At 35.7% G+C, this 18361-nt stretch overlaps 1 protein-coding gene across 3 annotated transcripts in view; it reads right to left on the bottom strand.

Annotated features, from left to right (window-relative positions):
- CSMD3 (CUB and Sushi multiple domains 3) overlaps positions 1-18361 on the bottom strand; it is a 592443-nt gene that overhangs the window by 503795 nt on the left and 70287 nt on the right. For all 3 annotated transcript variants that reach the window (XM_071421704.1, XM_071421705.1, XM_071421706.1), the window contains exon 2: positions 7451-7673. In XM_071421704.1, the coding sequence (XP_071277805.1) occupies positions 7451-7673 (223 nt within the window). The remainder of the gene's footprint in view (positions 1-7450; positions 7674-18361) is intronic.

Here is an 18361-nt window from a genome sequence, read left to right as displayed (position 1 = left end):
GGAAAAGACAGAGCAAATAAAACAAATCTTCAAGTCAGGAAATTCTAGAAGTTGAAACCGTGACATAGCAGAAATGGAGGAAGAAGGAGGCAAAAGCAAAGCAAAAATGTGGACCTTTTTTTGACTTCTGGTTTTTATGAGAATCATTATGAGAAAGAGTGGAACACTTGCTCTAATAATAACATATAATGAATATATAAAAATACATAATAGCCTGATCGTTTCCAAAAAAAATAAGGTAAGGAGTTTGGCTGGGAGATAGTAAAGGATCCAAGATACATATAAATGTTCATAAAGAAATATGAATGAATTTCTACTGACCAGGAGAAGGAAAGGGTCAGAGTCAGAAAAAAACACTTACTGGAGCTACCAGGGTGGTATTAGTTGACAGAACAATGTTAACAGAATAATCTAATAGCTGCCTGCTTGACGCAGACTGATATCTACTGAAAGGAGAAACACATATGTTCCAGAATAAGAAATGAAAAAGGAAGCAGAATTATTAAATGAGGACACTGGAAGCTTCTGCTAGTGACAACACTTGTCCTTTTGCTAGCCTTTCTTCATCAAAGTCTTGTAAGATAAATTTGACAATTTAGCACATGAAAGATGTAAATTGTAATTCTTTCACTTTAAAAATAGAAAGTTTTAACAGCAAAATCTAGTCCTCCAAAAATATACTTTTTGCCTTTTAAAATTGGGCATTGTTAGCATTTGACTTAGCGCTGTTTATTTTTTAAGTGAGAACATGAAATCGGGAAAGTATTCTTGATTTCGCTTTGGATTTTGTTGGTGATTTTGTTTTGATTTGGTTTTATTTATCCAATGTCCTGAATGGTTTTCAATTAAAATTTAGATGTAGAGAAAAGGATGGATAATTCTATGATTTCAAAGCCCTAAAATAAAAAAAATAATAATAAAAAAGTAAATTATTCAGAGAAAATATACCATAGATTTGTGATTGGTTTTGAGCTAAAATACAGTGTTTGCTCATGTTGTCAGAAATACCTGGCACATTTATCATGGAGAAACAGATATCTGAGAAGGTTTTCAGGCCAGGAGCAGGCACTGATGGGTGTTCCCTCACCAGGTCCTTCTGCTCTTTGTGTGGTCCCTTAGACCACTGAGACAGGTCTAACTCCTGCATGGCCACACAAGCCAGTTTGGCTTCTTGTTCTGGCATGTTTGATGGTTTTCCATTCCCTTCTTAGTTACCACAGCCTTGCCCCAGAGTCAAGTAAACAGACAATTCATCTACCTACAATTGTAACAGTATTTAATATGAATGAATATTAAGGATAAATTGTAATTTTACATATTTTATGCGCTTATTTTTTCCTCTGCTTTTACCAAAGTTGGACCAAAGAAATTAATTTTAATTTTACAGTCAGTATGAGTCTGTTGATTAAGTACCAAATTCAAACTTTTGGAAGTACTTGAGTGAGAAGTCAATACCAAATTATATTTAACACTAGGAGCATGCTGAAATTTTACAGATCTACTTATTAATCTACTGAAAATGCTTTCTCTGAAAGGGGAGTAAATGTTAAAAATGTAGGCATAGTTAGGGAGTCAGATGTTTTAGGAGAGCAATTCACCAACAGAGGAAAGGCAGCAGATGTCTCCAGTAATTTCAGTTAATTTCTCCTATTCAGCTCAGCAGGACTGATCAGGTAACCTGTACATTTAATTCTTGGTGGCCTCAGCAGGGAGTGTAGATGAAAGGATGATTTGTCTTGCTTAAATACAAGAGATTAAAAACTATGAGTATTAACTCCCCTTTTAAACACTATGTTTAAAGCTTCCTTCCATTAAGGTTCCTAAGAGAAAATTAACTACAAGTCACAAGAGAAAAGATTTTAATATAATTAAATCTTTGGACATAGTGATATTATCAACATTTAAAAATATCTCTGCAGATACATGCTGATCTTGCAGGCTCTGCATACAAGGAAAAAAAATATATATATATATTTATCCAGGGATCAAAAATTCCATTTTGTGGTAGTTTCTCACAAGTCCACTTTTTTTTTTTTTTTAAATAAACATATTCATAGTTTTTTTCACTTATGCAAACAAATGAATCACAAACGATTATACCATTTTTCTAACAGCAGAGCTTTCTAAACTCCTGTACCATGTCTGTCTTTATGAAGACACACATGATGGAATTTTATGATGATTTTTACCACAACATTATGGTAGGTTAATAAAATACTGGTTAAATTAATTAACTGGTTAAGTACTAGTAAATTTGGAAATATATTTCCTTGGAACTGCAAACAGAGTTTGGGTATATAGTCACATTATTATTCAAATATTTAAAGCTATTTTGAATACTACACTGCAAGCTAATTATAGAAAAAAAGAGTTTTAGACAACTGCTGAGTACAACACGTCTTTTCAAATTAGTATTTCATTCTAAACACCTAACTCTTTAATTAAAAAAAAAGAAAAATACCAGTATGCTTTTTGATATTTACTGACAATGTATTATGTCTTACGCACAGCAATTTCTTTTAAAGAAAGAAGAAAACAAGATATTATCCAAGTTGCAAAGTAAAATAATTGCAAGGAATAATCAGGGTTCATATTGCCATTCAGTCATCCACCTACATATGTACCATATCACTGCCACAGAGGGTGTGCTTTAAAACTAATAATGGGTTCCATGTGACTTTTCAAGGACTGACAAGAGAAATACACAATGAAGAATTCATATAGTTAGGTCCATACCTTCTGCTTTATAGGCAATTAAATCATTTTCTCACAGATTCTTTTCTGCAGAGTCAGGACTCTGAGAAAACCAATAACCCTTCCTGGCCCTAACCAGCCTCAGATGGTGGCACTGCCACCCACCACTGTCATGGTCCCTGGGCCTCTGTTTCAAGCCACCCTGAGGCATCCAGCTGCAGCTCTGTCCCCATCCCTGCCTCCTGCCCGAGCCTCTGTGGCGAGCCCTGTGTCCTCCTGCTCCCAGCCTGGAGGGACCCTGGGCCTGCCTCAGGCTCTGCAGGGCTGTGCTGGACCCTCTCAGATCCCAGCTCTGCTCTGCTGCTCAGCCCCTGCCAGGCTGTGCCTGAGCAGGATCTCCTTGGCTCCTGCCTTGTGCCTATGTGGAGCAGCTCTTTCCCCACCACTCCCTAGGATAACACTAGTACAATGAATTATTTACAAGTTGCACTAAAGGCTATTTTCATAACATGCAAAAGGTATCATCAGATGACTCCTACTGGCTTTGCAAAGCAGTTGATTTATGTGATGTTTTATTGGTTCAAGCATATCTTCTGCTAACTTCATTAAAGCATGGGATTTCTTATCACTAGTGCAAACAAAACCCTTTTTTCTCAAGCTGGGCACTCAGAAAATTGAAAACATTATAAGCTTAGCTGAAATGATTCTTCTTGTGCTACAAAAAAACAAAAGAGAAAGATGGAAATTTGGAAAAAATGGAACAGGAGTTTTAGTCTGGAAATGCAACAGTTTTATCTAGAGCAGGAGTTGGAAATATTCGCTACTTACCAAAATAAGGACTAAACAATGTTTTTAAAAGCAATCAGAATATCAAGCCTTGATTTATTTATTTTTTTTAATTTTTATTTTGAGGGGAACTAATTGTATAAATGTGAAAGAAAAGGTACTCAAAAATCACAAATATGTATTCAGGGGGCAACAAGAAAACTCTAAAAATAGACAGTGACATGACACAGAAATACTCCCAACTATGAAATTTTGCCAAAAGTTTGGTTCAAATGCAGGAAGCAATACTTTATTTCTGCAAAAAAACTTTTTTTAAAGTGATTAAAAATATGATTTATAAAAAAAATATGCATAAAGTTCAGAGTTCTAAGCTGTTCTGTATTTACAGTTTGAAACAAAGATTATAATGTGAAATAAACTAAATCAAGCATACAGTAAAAGATGCAAGCAAAATACTGACTACACTTTCCACAGTGGTCATATCTGACATGTTTCTTTTCCATTTATTACTGTTTATCTGCCATTTAAGTGCCAGGTAAATCAGTTAAAAGCTGTTGAGCATTTGCTGAAGACATGCAATGTAATTTTAATAGGATTTAACTCTGAGGAGACCAATTAGACAAAGTACAAAACTGGATGAGGAGAGAGACAAAGGTGATTAGATTAACAAACAGTTGAACTGCAAAATCATTTCATTCATGTAGACAGTTATTGCACAATATTAAAGTAAAAAAACCAGAAATAGTGGCCTTGTCTATCCAAGACAATTATTTTAGCTGTCTAGTTATGTATTTTTTCAAGTACATGTGTAGTCCCTTGAAAATATTTTTGCCTGTTACAAAATTAAAGGGAGGGAGAAAAGTGTAATCTGATTACACTTTCATTCATGTCACTAAGTAAAATGTCAAAATACATTGTCATGCTAGAAGGAAAGTTTCCACAAGCAGCTGTTCCTCGGTAAAACTTCATTTATTTGTAAAAAAGAAAACTTAAGGAAACATCACCTTGCTAATTACTACAGCAATCTGAGAAAATAAATGTCACTATGAAAGATTTAGTAAAGCTTGCGTAATTTCACTGTCATTCTTTCCAAATTTTAAAGCCAATTCTCCACTCACACAAATGTGTACTATTCTTCCACACCCACACTCTGAAAAGATCTTGTAAGTCTTGCAAAAGTGGTCTATTTCAAGCCCTATATTGAGGCTTAATCATCTTTTCCTTTTTAAGTGCTGACTGATTCTTTTCTCTTCCACATAACTTCTTACACTGTTCTTCACCAAAATCTAATGGCATACTAAATATACAGTACTGAAACATTTCAGCATTACAGGTCTCCTTGACTTTCTTCTAAGATATTATAAAACCCCCATATTCTAAAGCTCCAGCATTGAAGAATTAGTTTAATTTCAAAAGAATCTTGCACACATATATGTATAAATGCATATATAGCTATCTATATATCTATGTATTGATACATATATATGAATGTATGTGCTCACACAGATATATATAAACAGTTTCAGCAGCTTGAACAGGACATAAAGAAAAATACTTCTGCCTTTACAAGATATTATTTTCATCTTCCTTTTAGCCTAGCTTCATCTGCTTTCCTTGATGGTTATTTAAACTGTAACTCAGTAAGGACCATTGGTTCCTAACTGGTATCATAGTTTTATTCTTTGCATTTGAGCAGAACATTGTTCACATACTCCTTCAGAATGCAGTTTAGAGTAGATTCACCAACCAAAGTTTCAACTGACAGTGAGGGCCTTTTCAGGCTCCAACATTTGAGAAAATCTATTTTATCTTTTGAGGAGTGAATAAAAAGGAGAAAAACTTGTGGAAGACAGCTCTCAAATCTTTTATCTGTGGGTTCCCTCTTTCCTGCAGCTGATATCAGAATTGCATGCAAGCACTCATGAAATAGAAATGAAAACACAGAAGTACAAAGGAAAACAATTTCATTAGAGATTCATCTCTCTGCATCTGCTGACTTAAACATTTAAGAGAATTTATAACCTGCACAAATTTGAGATGTAGAATTTTACTCTTCTAATTTCCTTGTAGTACCAAGTTATGTATTCCTTTTAGTGATCAGATGCCAGATTGTTATGCAATAGTTTAAAAATGCATTACCAGTGTATCAACACTTAACAAAATATTATGAAAACACATCCCTTTCTTTGAGCAACATTATGCAAAGTAAAATGAAACTGGATGTTCCCTGATTAGGAAGAGATATTACATTCTCTACCACAGGATAAAATCATGGAATGGTTTGGTTTGGAAGATGACCTAGTTCCAACCCCACTGTCATGGGAAGGGACGTCTTTCGGGTTACACAAAGCCAAGACTTTTCTGGGCAACTTGTTCCAGTATCTTACTGCATTCTACATACAGCATTTCTTCCTCATATCCAACCTTATGATTTATCCAAAGAATTTTAAGAGGTTAGAATGGACCTATAAGATCATTTAGTCCCAACCCCCCCCAGGGACACCTCCCAGCAGACCAGGTTGCTCAAGGCCTTATCCAGTAGTCTTTGAACACTGCCAGGGCTGGAGCATCCACAACCTGTTCCAGTGTCTAACCATTCTCACAGTAAAGAATTTCTTCCTAATATCTAACCTGAATTTCCCCTCTTTCAATTTGCACCCATTCCCCCTTGACCTATCACTACAGTTCCTGATGAAGAATCCCTTGCCCACTTCTCTGTAGGCCCATTCAGATACTGGGAGGGTGCAAGTCTCCACAAGACCTTCCCTTCTCCAGGGTGAACAGCCCCAGCTTTCTCAGCCTGTCTTTGTAGGGGAGGTGCTCCAGTCCTCATCTGTGTTACAGGCTCACATCCAATTTTTCACCTACAAATATCCCCAAGTCTTTCTCTGCAGGACTGTTCTAAATTCATTGATCCAGTAGTCAGTATGGATACTCAGAACTGACCAGGATGCTGCACTTGGCTTCATCCCATTGGCCCACTCCTCCAGCCTGCTGATGTCCTCTGGACAGCATCCCTCCCCTCAAGCATGTCCACTGCACCGCACGTATCGGTGACATCTGCAAACTTGCTGAGGCAGCACTCACTTCCACTGTCCACATCATTAACAGAGATATTGAATAGCATTTGTCTGAATACAGACCCTCTGAGAGACACCACTCATTGCTGATTTCTAATTGGACTTTAAGCTGTTGAATGCAATGTTTTGGGTATGGCCACATGGCCACTGTGTTATTCATCAAACAGTCCACCCAATCAAATAAAAATTTCTCCCCTTTAATTACAAGGATGTTGTGTGGTGATGCCAAAGACCTTACAGATGTCTAGGCAGATGACAAATTGACTTACAGAAATCAAGGTAGATGGTAGTAAAGATAACTAGCAAATGTATGAGTAATGTATCTATTGGTATTGTAGAATTATTCCTTAAACTGCAGCCTTCCAGAACTGAACATCTGGCTAAGACTCTGAAGTTGGCTCTGATAGAAAATGGTCTGTGGCACATCACACTCTTGATATCTCAAACAGATTTTTTCACTTTTGTAAACCCTTTTTTTAGATGTTCATATACAAACACACACACACAAATTACCTAGTCTACCTTAATTGTTTCCTGATCTCTATAAAAAGCCCCATTTCAAAGAATACAAAAGTTCCACTGTTACTAGATCATGTAAACTGAGACCTCCACAAGCTCATATTCACTTCACATTAAATGTATCCATGCTCATATGCTTCTTAATTAATTATGTTTTGTTGGGACCTATTTTATGAGGTCTAGATTAATTTCAGCCATTACTTTAACTAAAATTAAAGCATGATATACATTTTGACACCTGATAAATTAGAGGAAGCACATCTTAAAGACTAAGAAAGAATCCATAATTTAAAAACATTAGCTTTAACTATTTTATCAGATATTTTTTATTTATTATTACAAGTGATATTTTAATAATATTTATTCTTTACCTTGTCCTAAAGTTTGCAGGGTGAGGATGCCCATCATATAATGACAAATAATCATATTCTTCTTCTAGAGCAAAAGACTGAAAGACGATCTGTATTCTGTTTCTTTCTTCTGCTATTATAACCCAGGTACAGTTTGCACCATTTGGATATCCATATGGGAAGCCGGGGCTTTCTATAGTGCCATTGAGTCCTTTTAAAGTCCCACCACAGGTATAAATAAATCCTAAAAAAAAAAATCAAGGAAAAAAAGTTAGTAATCCATTTTTATATCAACCTTCAATAGAATAACTCACTAGAAAAAGTATCAAAATATTTTTTAGCAACTACTGCATTTAGAAAGGTAAATCCCATGGTTTTAAACAAATGCTGGCCACTTAATGAAAAACAATCCCACCTACGTAACAAATGTGTTTTCCATACTGTTTATCTAAAGACATATGGTAGCATCTTTGAAAATAAATATAACAACATCTATGACTAAATTTGTTTGCTTATGAAACAAAGTATTCACATCAATTCCCTTTTTTTTGTCAAATGGAAGAGTAAATAAGTCTCTTTGGACACAGGTCTGATACATGTGAAACCTGTAAACCTTGTGCTTTTCCTCCATACATTTTGGCTCTGGAAAAGACTGAAAGTCTATTTATTATGAACAAGCTTTTCCCAATCGATAATTCTGGGTTATGAGAACTCTGTACTTAAGGGCTCAATCTCAAATAGCCATCTGTTGCCCCACTATATCATCTCATATAAATATTAACAGTTTACATGTTTTGACTGACCCTACGTGGATGTTGTTTAACTGCAGTGATCAGGTAGGGCCCCAGAGCTGCTCCCTCACACAGCACATCCACACTCCCCCTCTATTCCCCCACAGTGGGATGGAGGAAAGAAGAGTAACAGTGAAAAAACTTGTGGGCTGAGACAAAGACAGTTTAATAGGTACAGCAAAAGCTGTGCATGCAAGCAAAGTGGATGAAGAAATTCATCCTGCTGCTTTGGTATGCTGGCGTTCAGCCACCTCTGGGAAAGCAAGGCCCACATCAGGCCTAATGGTTACACAGGAAGACAAACACCATAACCCTGAACGTGGTTCCTTCCTCCTTCATTCCATCAGCTTTTACCACTGAGCATGCTGCCATATGTTCTAGAATATCCCTTTTATTGGTTGGGGTTATCTATGTCCCATCTGTAACCCCAACCTCCTTCTTGCCCATTCCCAGAAGTATGAGAAGCAGAGGAAGCTTGGATGGTGTAGGCACTGATCAAATGTTCAGCATTGTTTTGGTCACAAACCTAAAACATAAGACCATAGGATCTACCATGAAAAAAAATAAGACTATTCTAGTTCTAGCCAAATTCAGTACAGTGGATCAAAGCTGAAAAGTTGTTCTGCTGATAGATCCTTTTTAAAATGAACCTTCTTAAATGTCAGAAATTACCCTACATTCAAACCCTAACTTTTCTTGGACTATAACAAATTTTCTATTTATATAGAAAATCCATTTCCTTAAAAAATAAGAGAACAAGGATTATTATAAAAAGGCCTTTCCCAAGTCACTGTTCATTGGTAGGGCAGGTCTTTTTCTACAATTTTGTTTCAAGTTCTAATGCTCAGTTATGGCAGTTCTTAACACTTTTGGGACTTGAGAATATTTTTTATTTTCCACCAGCTTTGTAGTCTGAATGTAGTTCTACATTCCCTCTCCAGGCTTTCTGCTCTCTTATCCTTTAAATATTAGATCAGCTTTCCTGCTTTGCCTTTTACACCCCTGAAACTTCTCTTCCCCAAGAATCCTCAGAGCAAGGATCTTGCTTCCTTGCTCTGAAGATTTCCTCTAGAAATCCTCTTGAGGATTTCCTCTAGAAATGCTCTTCTAGTGGAGGGATTTCATCTGAGAGAAAGCACAAAGCACTGAGTTGCTCTTTCACAGCAACATGATGTACACTTCATAACAAACTACAAACAAACAAACCACATGCCAACTCTTAAATTATACACACATGTATATATTTGAGCTCGTTAAATCATCTTCTTCATGGCACATTCACAAGCTCGTCTTCACGTTGAGCATTTAAATGTACAGAGGCCTCTTTCCCTGAAGTACTAAGCAGAAATCTCTTGAGATTTTACACTTGGTATTGCTATTTGTGTTTTCTTGACAGAAAGAAGAGAGGCATGTACAATTTTTTTACTCTCAGCTTTTTCGTATATATTTACAGTGGTGAGAAGAGGTGCCTCTTGTGAAGTATGACTGCTTGACTGCTTTTTTAGTACAATTACAAGTGTATCATAGATACAGAGGACAAAAAGGGAAGGGAAAATATTCTTAGAATGTAATTAGGGTTTTGTTTACCTCATCTGACAAGTATAGCAAATTTTACCTTCGACTGCAAGTTGCCTTAGAGAATTCATTCTAATATCAGTGCCTGCACAAACTTCATTGTTAGAAGTCTGTTTTATTTATCTCTTTCTGCATCTCCCTCATATACTTGAACTATTTTTAAATCCTCTTTATGTGTTATTATTTATTATTTAAGCTCAGCTGTTTTATTTAGCACTTTTGGAATACAGTTTTGCACAAGACCCTTTGGAAAATCAAACTATTTACTCGTAAGATCTACATCCTAGAACTTGAACACTTCTTACCAAAGACAATCACAGTAATAAGTCTTTTTAAATAGCTGTCTCCACATATTTATTATTCTAGCTTTTCCTAGAAATTTCTTGCTGAGGCCTACTTCAATAGAGTTAGAGAAAAAAACTTAGAGACTTGAAAATTAAATAGCATACACTGTTAATTTTTCATCCATCTCTCCAGACCAAGTGTGGAAAGTACAGTATAAACTTTGGCTCAAGATCATAATACTGCTCTATAATTCAGAATTTTGTTGCTGTACCTATTTCATGAAGTTACATATGGACTGTTCTGTTAATTCAATGCAAACTACAAAGAAAAACTCATCTATAATAGGTCTACTGTTACCAGAATAAAATTATATTTTAAAAAACTCACAAAACAAAACAAAAACACAGCAAAAAAAAAAAAAATCCCACAAGAAAACATCTACCAAAAAACCCCAGAGCCACAACTATGAGGGAACAGTCTTCTGAGATAACATGCTACTTATTAAGAATTATAATGCTTCATACTCAATCCAATAATTAGCCCTTTTCATACACAGATATGAAATGTAAACATCCATGATATATACAAGTTCCAATTACTCCTTTTATTCCATATTCAAACTGTAACAAAAGAGAATTATTCATATGCTGCAAGATGATACAACCTGGATGTTTCTCAGAGATGACTAGCAGAATGTAGCACAGCTATGCACGTGTCAGAAGATACACTTTTAATTCCAAGAATGGAAAAAAAAAACAAACGAACCAACAGTGAAGTTTGATTTTGATAGGTCTAGTTTTTTAGTCTGTAAAATAAAAAGAAAATCATGCCTACAGAAACCATGTGCACAACGTGCACTTTAATCTCTGCTTTCATATGTTAATTCATTCTGTGATGCTCTTCACCTTGGCATTCCAACCTGGGTATGATCAAAATAGACAGCGTGCATTAACTGACTGGTCTGATCAAATGTGGAAAACATGACATTTATTTTCAAGAGGTAAAATTCATGCTGAAATAACTAGTAGCATATACTGTGATCTTTTTCATTTAGATTTCAGAACCAGCATTCCAAGCAGAATTTACTTGCAAACTGCTTTTCATTACGGGGATGGTTTTATTCAAAGCATACAGCAAAGAATTTTGAAAAGCTTGAAGTTAGACTAGAAAAGAAAAATTCTTGTTGAAATAAGTATGAACATAAAGAACACCACTCATGAGATTCTCTTAATAGCTAGTACGATTCAAAGTTTCTGTTGCATTGTTTTCTACCAGATTTTAAAATTCAGATGTTTAATTCTCATCAATTTTACATGGATAAATACTTCTTGAAATCAGAAGACACAGCTCCTCTTCCTGATTTCAGTCATCCTTTGATTCATTGTTGGATTATTGTGAGCATCAGTAACAGCAGTTCTTAATCCATTTATTCAACATTCATTGCCTTCTAACAAAGCAAGTAGTTCTTACATCATGTCCATACCCCTTGCCCTTGAATGTCCCATAATTACACTCATTCAATACTCAACAATATTGACTTTGGCTTTTTCTCTTTCTCCTGACCATTCAATTATACTGTTTAATAACATATTTCTACACCTTTCACCTTTCAAATACTCCACACCTTTAATTTAATTTAGTTTAGTCCCTGTTTAGTGTGTTCTTTAATAATAGTCATTAATATAAGATAATTAGACTGAGTCTGCCTTGATTAACACACTTATATATTTCTAAGTTGCTTGTGTATTTCCTTATAATTAAGTTTTTAATACTCTCTTCATTTTATTTTAAGAGAAAACCAAGGAAATGGAAGACTATGTGTTCATATTTGCTGCATTTTTCTTCAATATCTTTTCTGATAATGTGATCTCCTTTCATTTCTTTCACTCGCACCTATCTTAAAACATAGTCAATCCTATCTCAAAGTATTCCTTAGCCATGTCACCCATGTTCATGTCCCTTTATTGTCTGCAATATACCTATTTGCAAAATTATTCTTGTCCCTCTAAATGGTAGTTCTATTCAGAATACTTTATTCACTTATCTCTCCTCATGCTCATCACAAGTTTCTGCAACACTGTTTTTTGTTTGTGGCCTTTGATCACTTGACTGGATTTGGCAGCAAAGAGTAGTTATTTTTCATGGTGACCATAAAGCAGTACAAACTGTCCTGCTAATTCTGTTCTGTTTTTCTGGATTATCTTTCTGTTCACTTGTATTATCATCACCTTGGTTTTTTATGGTTCCTGTAGGTTCATCCTTTTAGTTAGCACTTCAAAGAACCTACTGGAGTTCAACAGAGATAGATTTCATAGTGATGTGAACCCATCCCTCTGCTGTGAATCCTTTTCTTCTGCTATCAATCTTATCCAGTTTTGTAAAATATAAGCTCAATATTTATTTCTAATATTCTATTATTTATTTGTATCTCAACTTTACTTGTCCTGACATGCCTCACTCCCAGATCTTTAAGTCCATTTATAAAACTGAGAATAGGATGCTCACATCAGATGTGATGACTACATTTTATTTTTAAGTGAGTTTGAAATTAACCTTTTTCTTATTTTTCATCATGTCTTAATTCTCTTTAATTTATTCTTTTCCATTCCCATTATTCTTCTTTTCTACATAAAACGAGCCTCCTTTCACTAACTTTAATTTCCAATAAGACAAAGTTTTATTGATTTTGTCACATGAGTACAAATATGAAAGGTAATCATCTCCTTTAATGTACTGGACTTAGTTTCCTCCTTGCCCTCCACCTTTTTGTCCTCCTACACCATGTCTCCATCAGCTTGCAAGCTTCCTCCTTATTCTAGTGTGTTTTCATATGAAAAGACTCTTGACTGCTTGTCCTGGTTTGAGACACCCTAGGACTGTTAAGGACACTGCCTGGTGTCCCTTCCTACCAGAACATTACAGCTCTCTCTTCCTTCAGAGCTCTCCTGTTTCCCCTGTCCTGGCAGGAAGGTGCCCATACAAGCAGCAGCCCTGCAGCACAGCACACCAGGACAGAAGCACCCTGCACCTGGGTAGCACCTCACAGTGGAGTAGGAATCCACGTGTGCTGGGGTGACTTTATGATGCTCGTATCCCCATTCGTCTGTTTAGCCCAGAAATCAGTTTTGCACCATTAAGATTGGTTCTGAGAGTAAGGGAGGAGAGAGAAGAAGCATGGAGTTGGTTTTCAGAAACTGCATTCCCTCCTCCACATTCCTGCTCCTGGATGGTGTTGTCTGTGGATGGACAGACAGTGGGACAGAACTCTCCTTTGCTTTTAGCTAGTTTTAGCTAGCTGAGGCAGAGAAGTTCCCTGGACTCTGTTTTTTCTTTTTCTTTGAACTTGTTTAAACCTGCTCTGGACTGAACACCCAGAAGAGCACCAGGAGCTCACACCTGTGGCCAGGCCTGGGCTGCAGCATTTCCAGCACCAGAGGGACTGATAACAGGCTGGGGGAGCTGAGCTACAGCCCACCAGGGAGGGACTTTCTGAGTTTGTCATCTTGTGGAGTGGAAAGAGGTTTTATTGTTTAAAATTGTTCTTTTTTTTTTTTTTTTTTGTGCTGGTAAATGCTTTGCCTGTTAAATAAAGAGTTTTTTCCACTTTCCTCCAAAGAAATATTTTCCCGATCCAGTTGGGGGAGGGGCCGCTTGAGTCTGCTTTCTAGAGAAACCCCTTCAGAGGTTCTCTCCTAAATTTGCTCTAAACCAGGACACCGTGCCAGCCCCAAGGCCTTAGAGCTCCTGCTATTTCAGCTATTTCAGAAAATACTATCTTGTATTCCTATAGATCTCAGCCTTTGTTTAATTTGATTTTCTGTACTTCAAATAATTCTCACTTCTTTCTCAGCTCCAATAGTAGCTTTTATAATGAGCTCTCTACCAGCTGAGAAAAGTCTACATTTAATATTTTGCCTGACCACCTATAATTGTTACTGTCCTATATCTTAATTTACCAAGGTAATAAAAACTTGGAATCATAAAAGAGTCTGGGTTGGTAGGGACCTTAAAGGTCATATATTTCCAAACCCTTTCTGTGGGCAGGGACACCTTCCTTTGGACCAGATTGCCCAACCTGGCCTTGAACACTACAATGATGGAAAATCTACAAATTGGGGACCCTGTTCCAGTATCTCACTGCCCTCACAGTGAACAATTTCTTCCTGATATCTAATCCTCTATCAGTTTAAAGCTATTTTTATTTGTCCCATTACTACACATCCTTCTAAAAAATTCTGCTCAAACGGTCTTGTAGACTTCCTCTAGGTCCTGGAAGGTTTCTGTAAGGTGTCCCTGGAACCTAAACCACTCCAGCTCTCACAGTTACAACTTCTTCTGTCTTGGTAATGTCTATCTTTTTGGGTTGTCTTTTATTTTTTGTTTTTGTAAATAATTCTTAGTGGTTTTGATATATAATGCAAATTTCCTTGATTTTAAGACTTTTAATTAGCTAAAGGAAATCTCAGACCTGCTTAATAAAGCCTTATTACAAAAGCAAAAAAAAAAACCCACAAAAATATTGTGTGTGTGAAGTGCACAAAGAACACTGAAGAACCTCTTTGAAAATCAGCTCTTAGGAGCTCCAAGTAATTGAGTCTTTCTTAAATAAATTGCCATTGTACTTCAATTTGTTCTTAAAAGCATTGTTGTTTGCTTTCTCAAACAACATATTCTGAAACAGCTTACTAGAAACTGGGACATTATGAAGTTTAGACACCATGAAGTTTTCAAAAGAAGTTTATCTGTGATTTTTATCATTTTAAGGCTATGAGAAAAGATGGTTATATTTTTTGATAAATAACTGAGTAAGACAGATTGTCTTGCCCTTGCATAAGCTATAATAAGGTACCAAAATGACTTTTCCAATCTTTTGGTAGGGTTGACTGGAAACTCTATAACTTAATCAGTGGAACTGGTACAGAATAGCAGTCAAAAAGAAACAATCACTGTATATTATCACCACATTTGAAATACTTTCTGGAGGTATTGTTTTTCCTCTGGAGGGTAATTTTGTATCTCTGTTACAGGCACATTTTCTGAAAGAGGTTTAGAAATATTTTTTAGTCTTGTCTCCCCCTTGTCTTAGTTGTGAAAACTACCAGAAAGACAAAAGTTTCTGTTCTCTCCTGTCAGCCTTGAGTGTGTTACTTCTTTGGAGAATCATAAGGTATAAGAAGCATTAGGGCTATTCATGTTCACATGGAACACATTCTGAGCAGCAGGAGGCTTAACTTGTAAGGCAGCAAAATAAGAAACTGGATCTCATGTAACAGAAATACCCATACAATTTTTATTACATGTATTGAAATAAAGATTTATTGCCATTGTTTGTATTTTTTTTCCTACAACAGAAAACTGTTGTTTCCTATAATTGAAAACAAAGAGGGTTTAGCTTCAATAGTGTTGCCAGTCTTTGAGAAATTTTAAAAAAAGATGAAAGATAAATCTAGAAATCTCTAAATCATTCAATAGAAGATTATCACCTTCACAGGAAAATAGAGGTTTTAACTCACAGGTTTTAACTCACCTTTAGGCATTTGATTATACATAACTCTCTGATATGGAATAGCCTTCTGCTTCTATTTTAAAAGCATTGGTAGCACCACCACAGATGAAAGTCTGGTTTCAACAAAGTCAGCTGAAATACACCCAAGATTTTATCCCCAGTATGCAATTAACTTTCCTTCTAAGGATATTTCAATACTTCTCTCCTATTCCTATTCCTTCTCTCCTATTCCTCACAGTAATACTCAATGCCTGGTAGACAAGGGATCATCTGTTCCAAAGCAACTGCCTCCTTGCTCATGCTGCCAGATAAGGGTAATCTCTCAGATGTGACAAGCATCTGGGCAATAGAACTAGACATAAAAACAAGAGAGGACATTTGGAATCTCATCACAGAACAAATTAAAAAACTCTCTGGGATTGAAATCCTGCCATATTTAATACCATTCATACATGTGAGCACTACAGAACTGCAGGGCAAAATCATATTTTTTATGCTTGGGGAGAATGTAGATAGATATTAAAGTGTTTTGAGGGTTTTTTTAAAAGATAATTTTAATTTCAAATAAAAGAATTTCTCATTTCAGTGGCATTTGGCCATCCTGCTTCTCACTCCTGTGAATAAACGTTTTGAGCTATGACTTCCATGTTTTAGAATTGTGAAGTTTCTTCATTAGTATTCCGAGCTTAAACTCTTTCTGCATCTACCTGCTCTTCCTGCAGTTCTTCCACTTGAAAAGTGGAAAGTAACCATCACACATGAGAAATTGTGTCAGGAATCTTCCCAGCAGCCCTTAAGAAAACAGCATATCAAAGGCATATCTGAAAATGAATTCATGCAAATTTTGTGTTTACATAAATACATAACATAGGAAATTTGCTCTCTGGAAAAGACAGGAACAGAGATTCCATTACAAAGATAAGTTGTTGAAAGAATTATATTTAGTCTACATTTCCTTTTCACTGTTTCTTTCTCTGCAAATCTAACCACGTGTTCAAAGATTTTAATGCTCTTCATTTGCTCTTTTTTTTTTTTAATCTTATGTGTGATCTATGAAACTGTTAATTTCATAATTAAATTGTGATATTTGTAAAGTTACCTTAGAACCATGTCCCAGCAAGTCAAACTGATAGGGAAGACCATTCACAGAATACTATGTATTGGCAATATAATTTGAAGTGTTATGTTAATTTAGAAATAAAATTTTAATTTGCAGAGATTTCCTAACTGATTTGCAAATAAAAGACCTTATAGTAAAATTTTCATTTTAATAAAACATGTTGATAACTAGCCAGTTCTTTTCATGTGAACCTCATGAAGACAATTGTAAGATACAACCATTGCAGTATCAGGTCAAACTGCCTCTAAAGCAGTTTATAATTTACTTTGCTTTAGAGTACAGGTCTTTGGGTCTCTAGGATATACATGGATAACAGGGCTTGGAGAAATTTTCAAAAATATAAAGAGTAAATTGAGTTTTCCATATCAGAATAATTAATTAACAATATGTACAATTTAACAAATGTAAAATTAGTAAGCAAGACAATTCTTAATTAAGGGAAACAGTCAATAAGGTGTTTGAAGAGTCTTTGCTCTTGGCAATAGTGGAATATAAGGAAATACCCTCTACAAATAATGTTTGTAACAAAAGTAACTTCTGAAGAAATTAAGATAGATTTAGTACTACACTTTTACAGTTCAAATGTCCTATAGCATTAATTAGTTTTCAAATTAATTCTAATGTGACAGGAAAACAGACAATATAATGCTGAGTTGAATTCCCTAACTTTAAAGGCCATTAGCATACGCAGTAAACCTCTGTCATTATATTCCTGGTTCATTAAAATCTCAGACCTGGGATATGGACCACTGCATAGAGATTTTGAAGAGAAGAAAAGGAAGGGAAGGGAAGGGAAGGGAAGGGAAGGGAAGGGAAGGGAAGGGAAGGGAAGGGAAGGGAAGGGAAGGGAAGGGAAGGGAAGGGAAGGGAAGGGAAGGGAAGGGAAGGGAAGGGAAGGGAAGGGAAGGGAAGGGAAGGGAAGGGGAGCCACAATATGTTTCCTCTGGTGTTGGAAATTTTGCAGCAGTTTCAGGTAAGTGACAGAAAAGATTATTGTAAATCTAAGTAATCTGCTGAAGTTCATCTATAGCTTTAGAGAAAGAAAGAAACAGTTCCCATAAATCTTCAAAAACATCATAGATTTAGTCAAACTCAAAGAGGGAGTGGGGAGAAGGGGTAAAAAAGTCAGAATAAGGATAAAATTTTTAGTAAGCAATCAGAAGGGAAATAAGCACTATGAAATAAATACAATGCTGGTTTGAAGTGACTTCAGTGAGACTAGAAAAGATTTTCAATACTCAGTGCTTGGAAAATCAGCAAAAAATTAAGGCTATGTTTAAAGTTTCTGCTAATAGACATTGAACAGTGTTTACTGAACACTACCACAGACAGTCTTCCTATATTCTGTTTCCTTCTTCCAAAAAGAGAAAGACAGACTTCTGTGGCAGCTCAGATTACTTTACACATAAACAAACTTGTTCTCCTCATTCACTCACAAGGATGACCTTAATAAAATACAATTTTTACAAAATAAAATAAAAGTATTCATGCTTTAGATCATATGGAATTTCAGACATTTGAGACTCTGCTATAAATTTAAATAATTACCTAACTAGTATTTCATGCTTCTGAAATGTCAGCTTTCACAGTGAGGCCTATATAAAACTTGATGTCAGTAGCTACTCTGCCATTACTGTAGGATTTGGACTGTTGTA

This window comes from Agelaius tricolor, unplaced genomic scaffold (assembly GCF_023055355.1).
Source record: "Agelaius tricolor isolate 1412-34295 unplaced genomic scaffold, bAgeTri1.0.p SCAF_2, whole genome shotgun sequence".
NCBI classification, from domain to species: Eukaryota; Metazoa; Chordata; class Aves; order Passeriformes; family Icteridae; genus Agelaius; species Agelaius tricolor.
The sequence above is the reverse complement of the archived record's forward strand: the minus strand, read 5'-3'. Positions and strand labels throughout refer to the sequence as shown.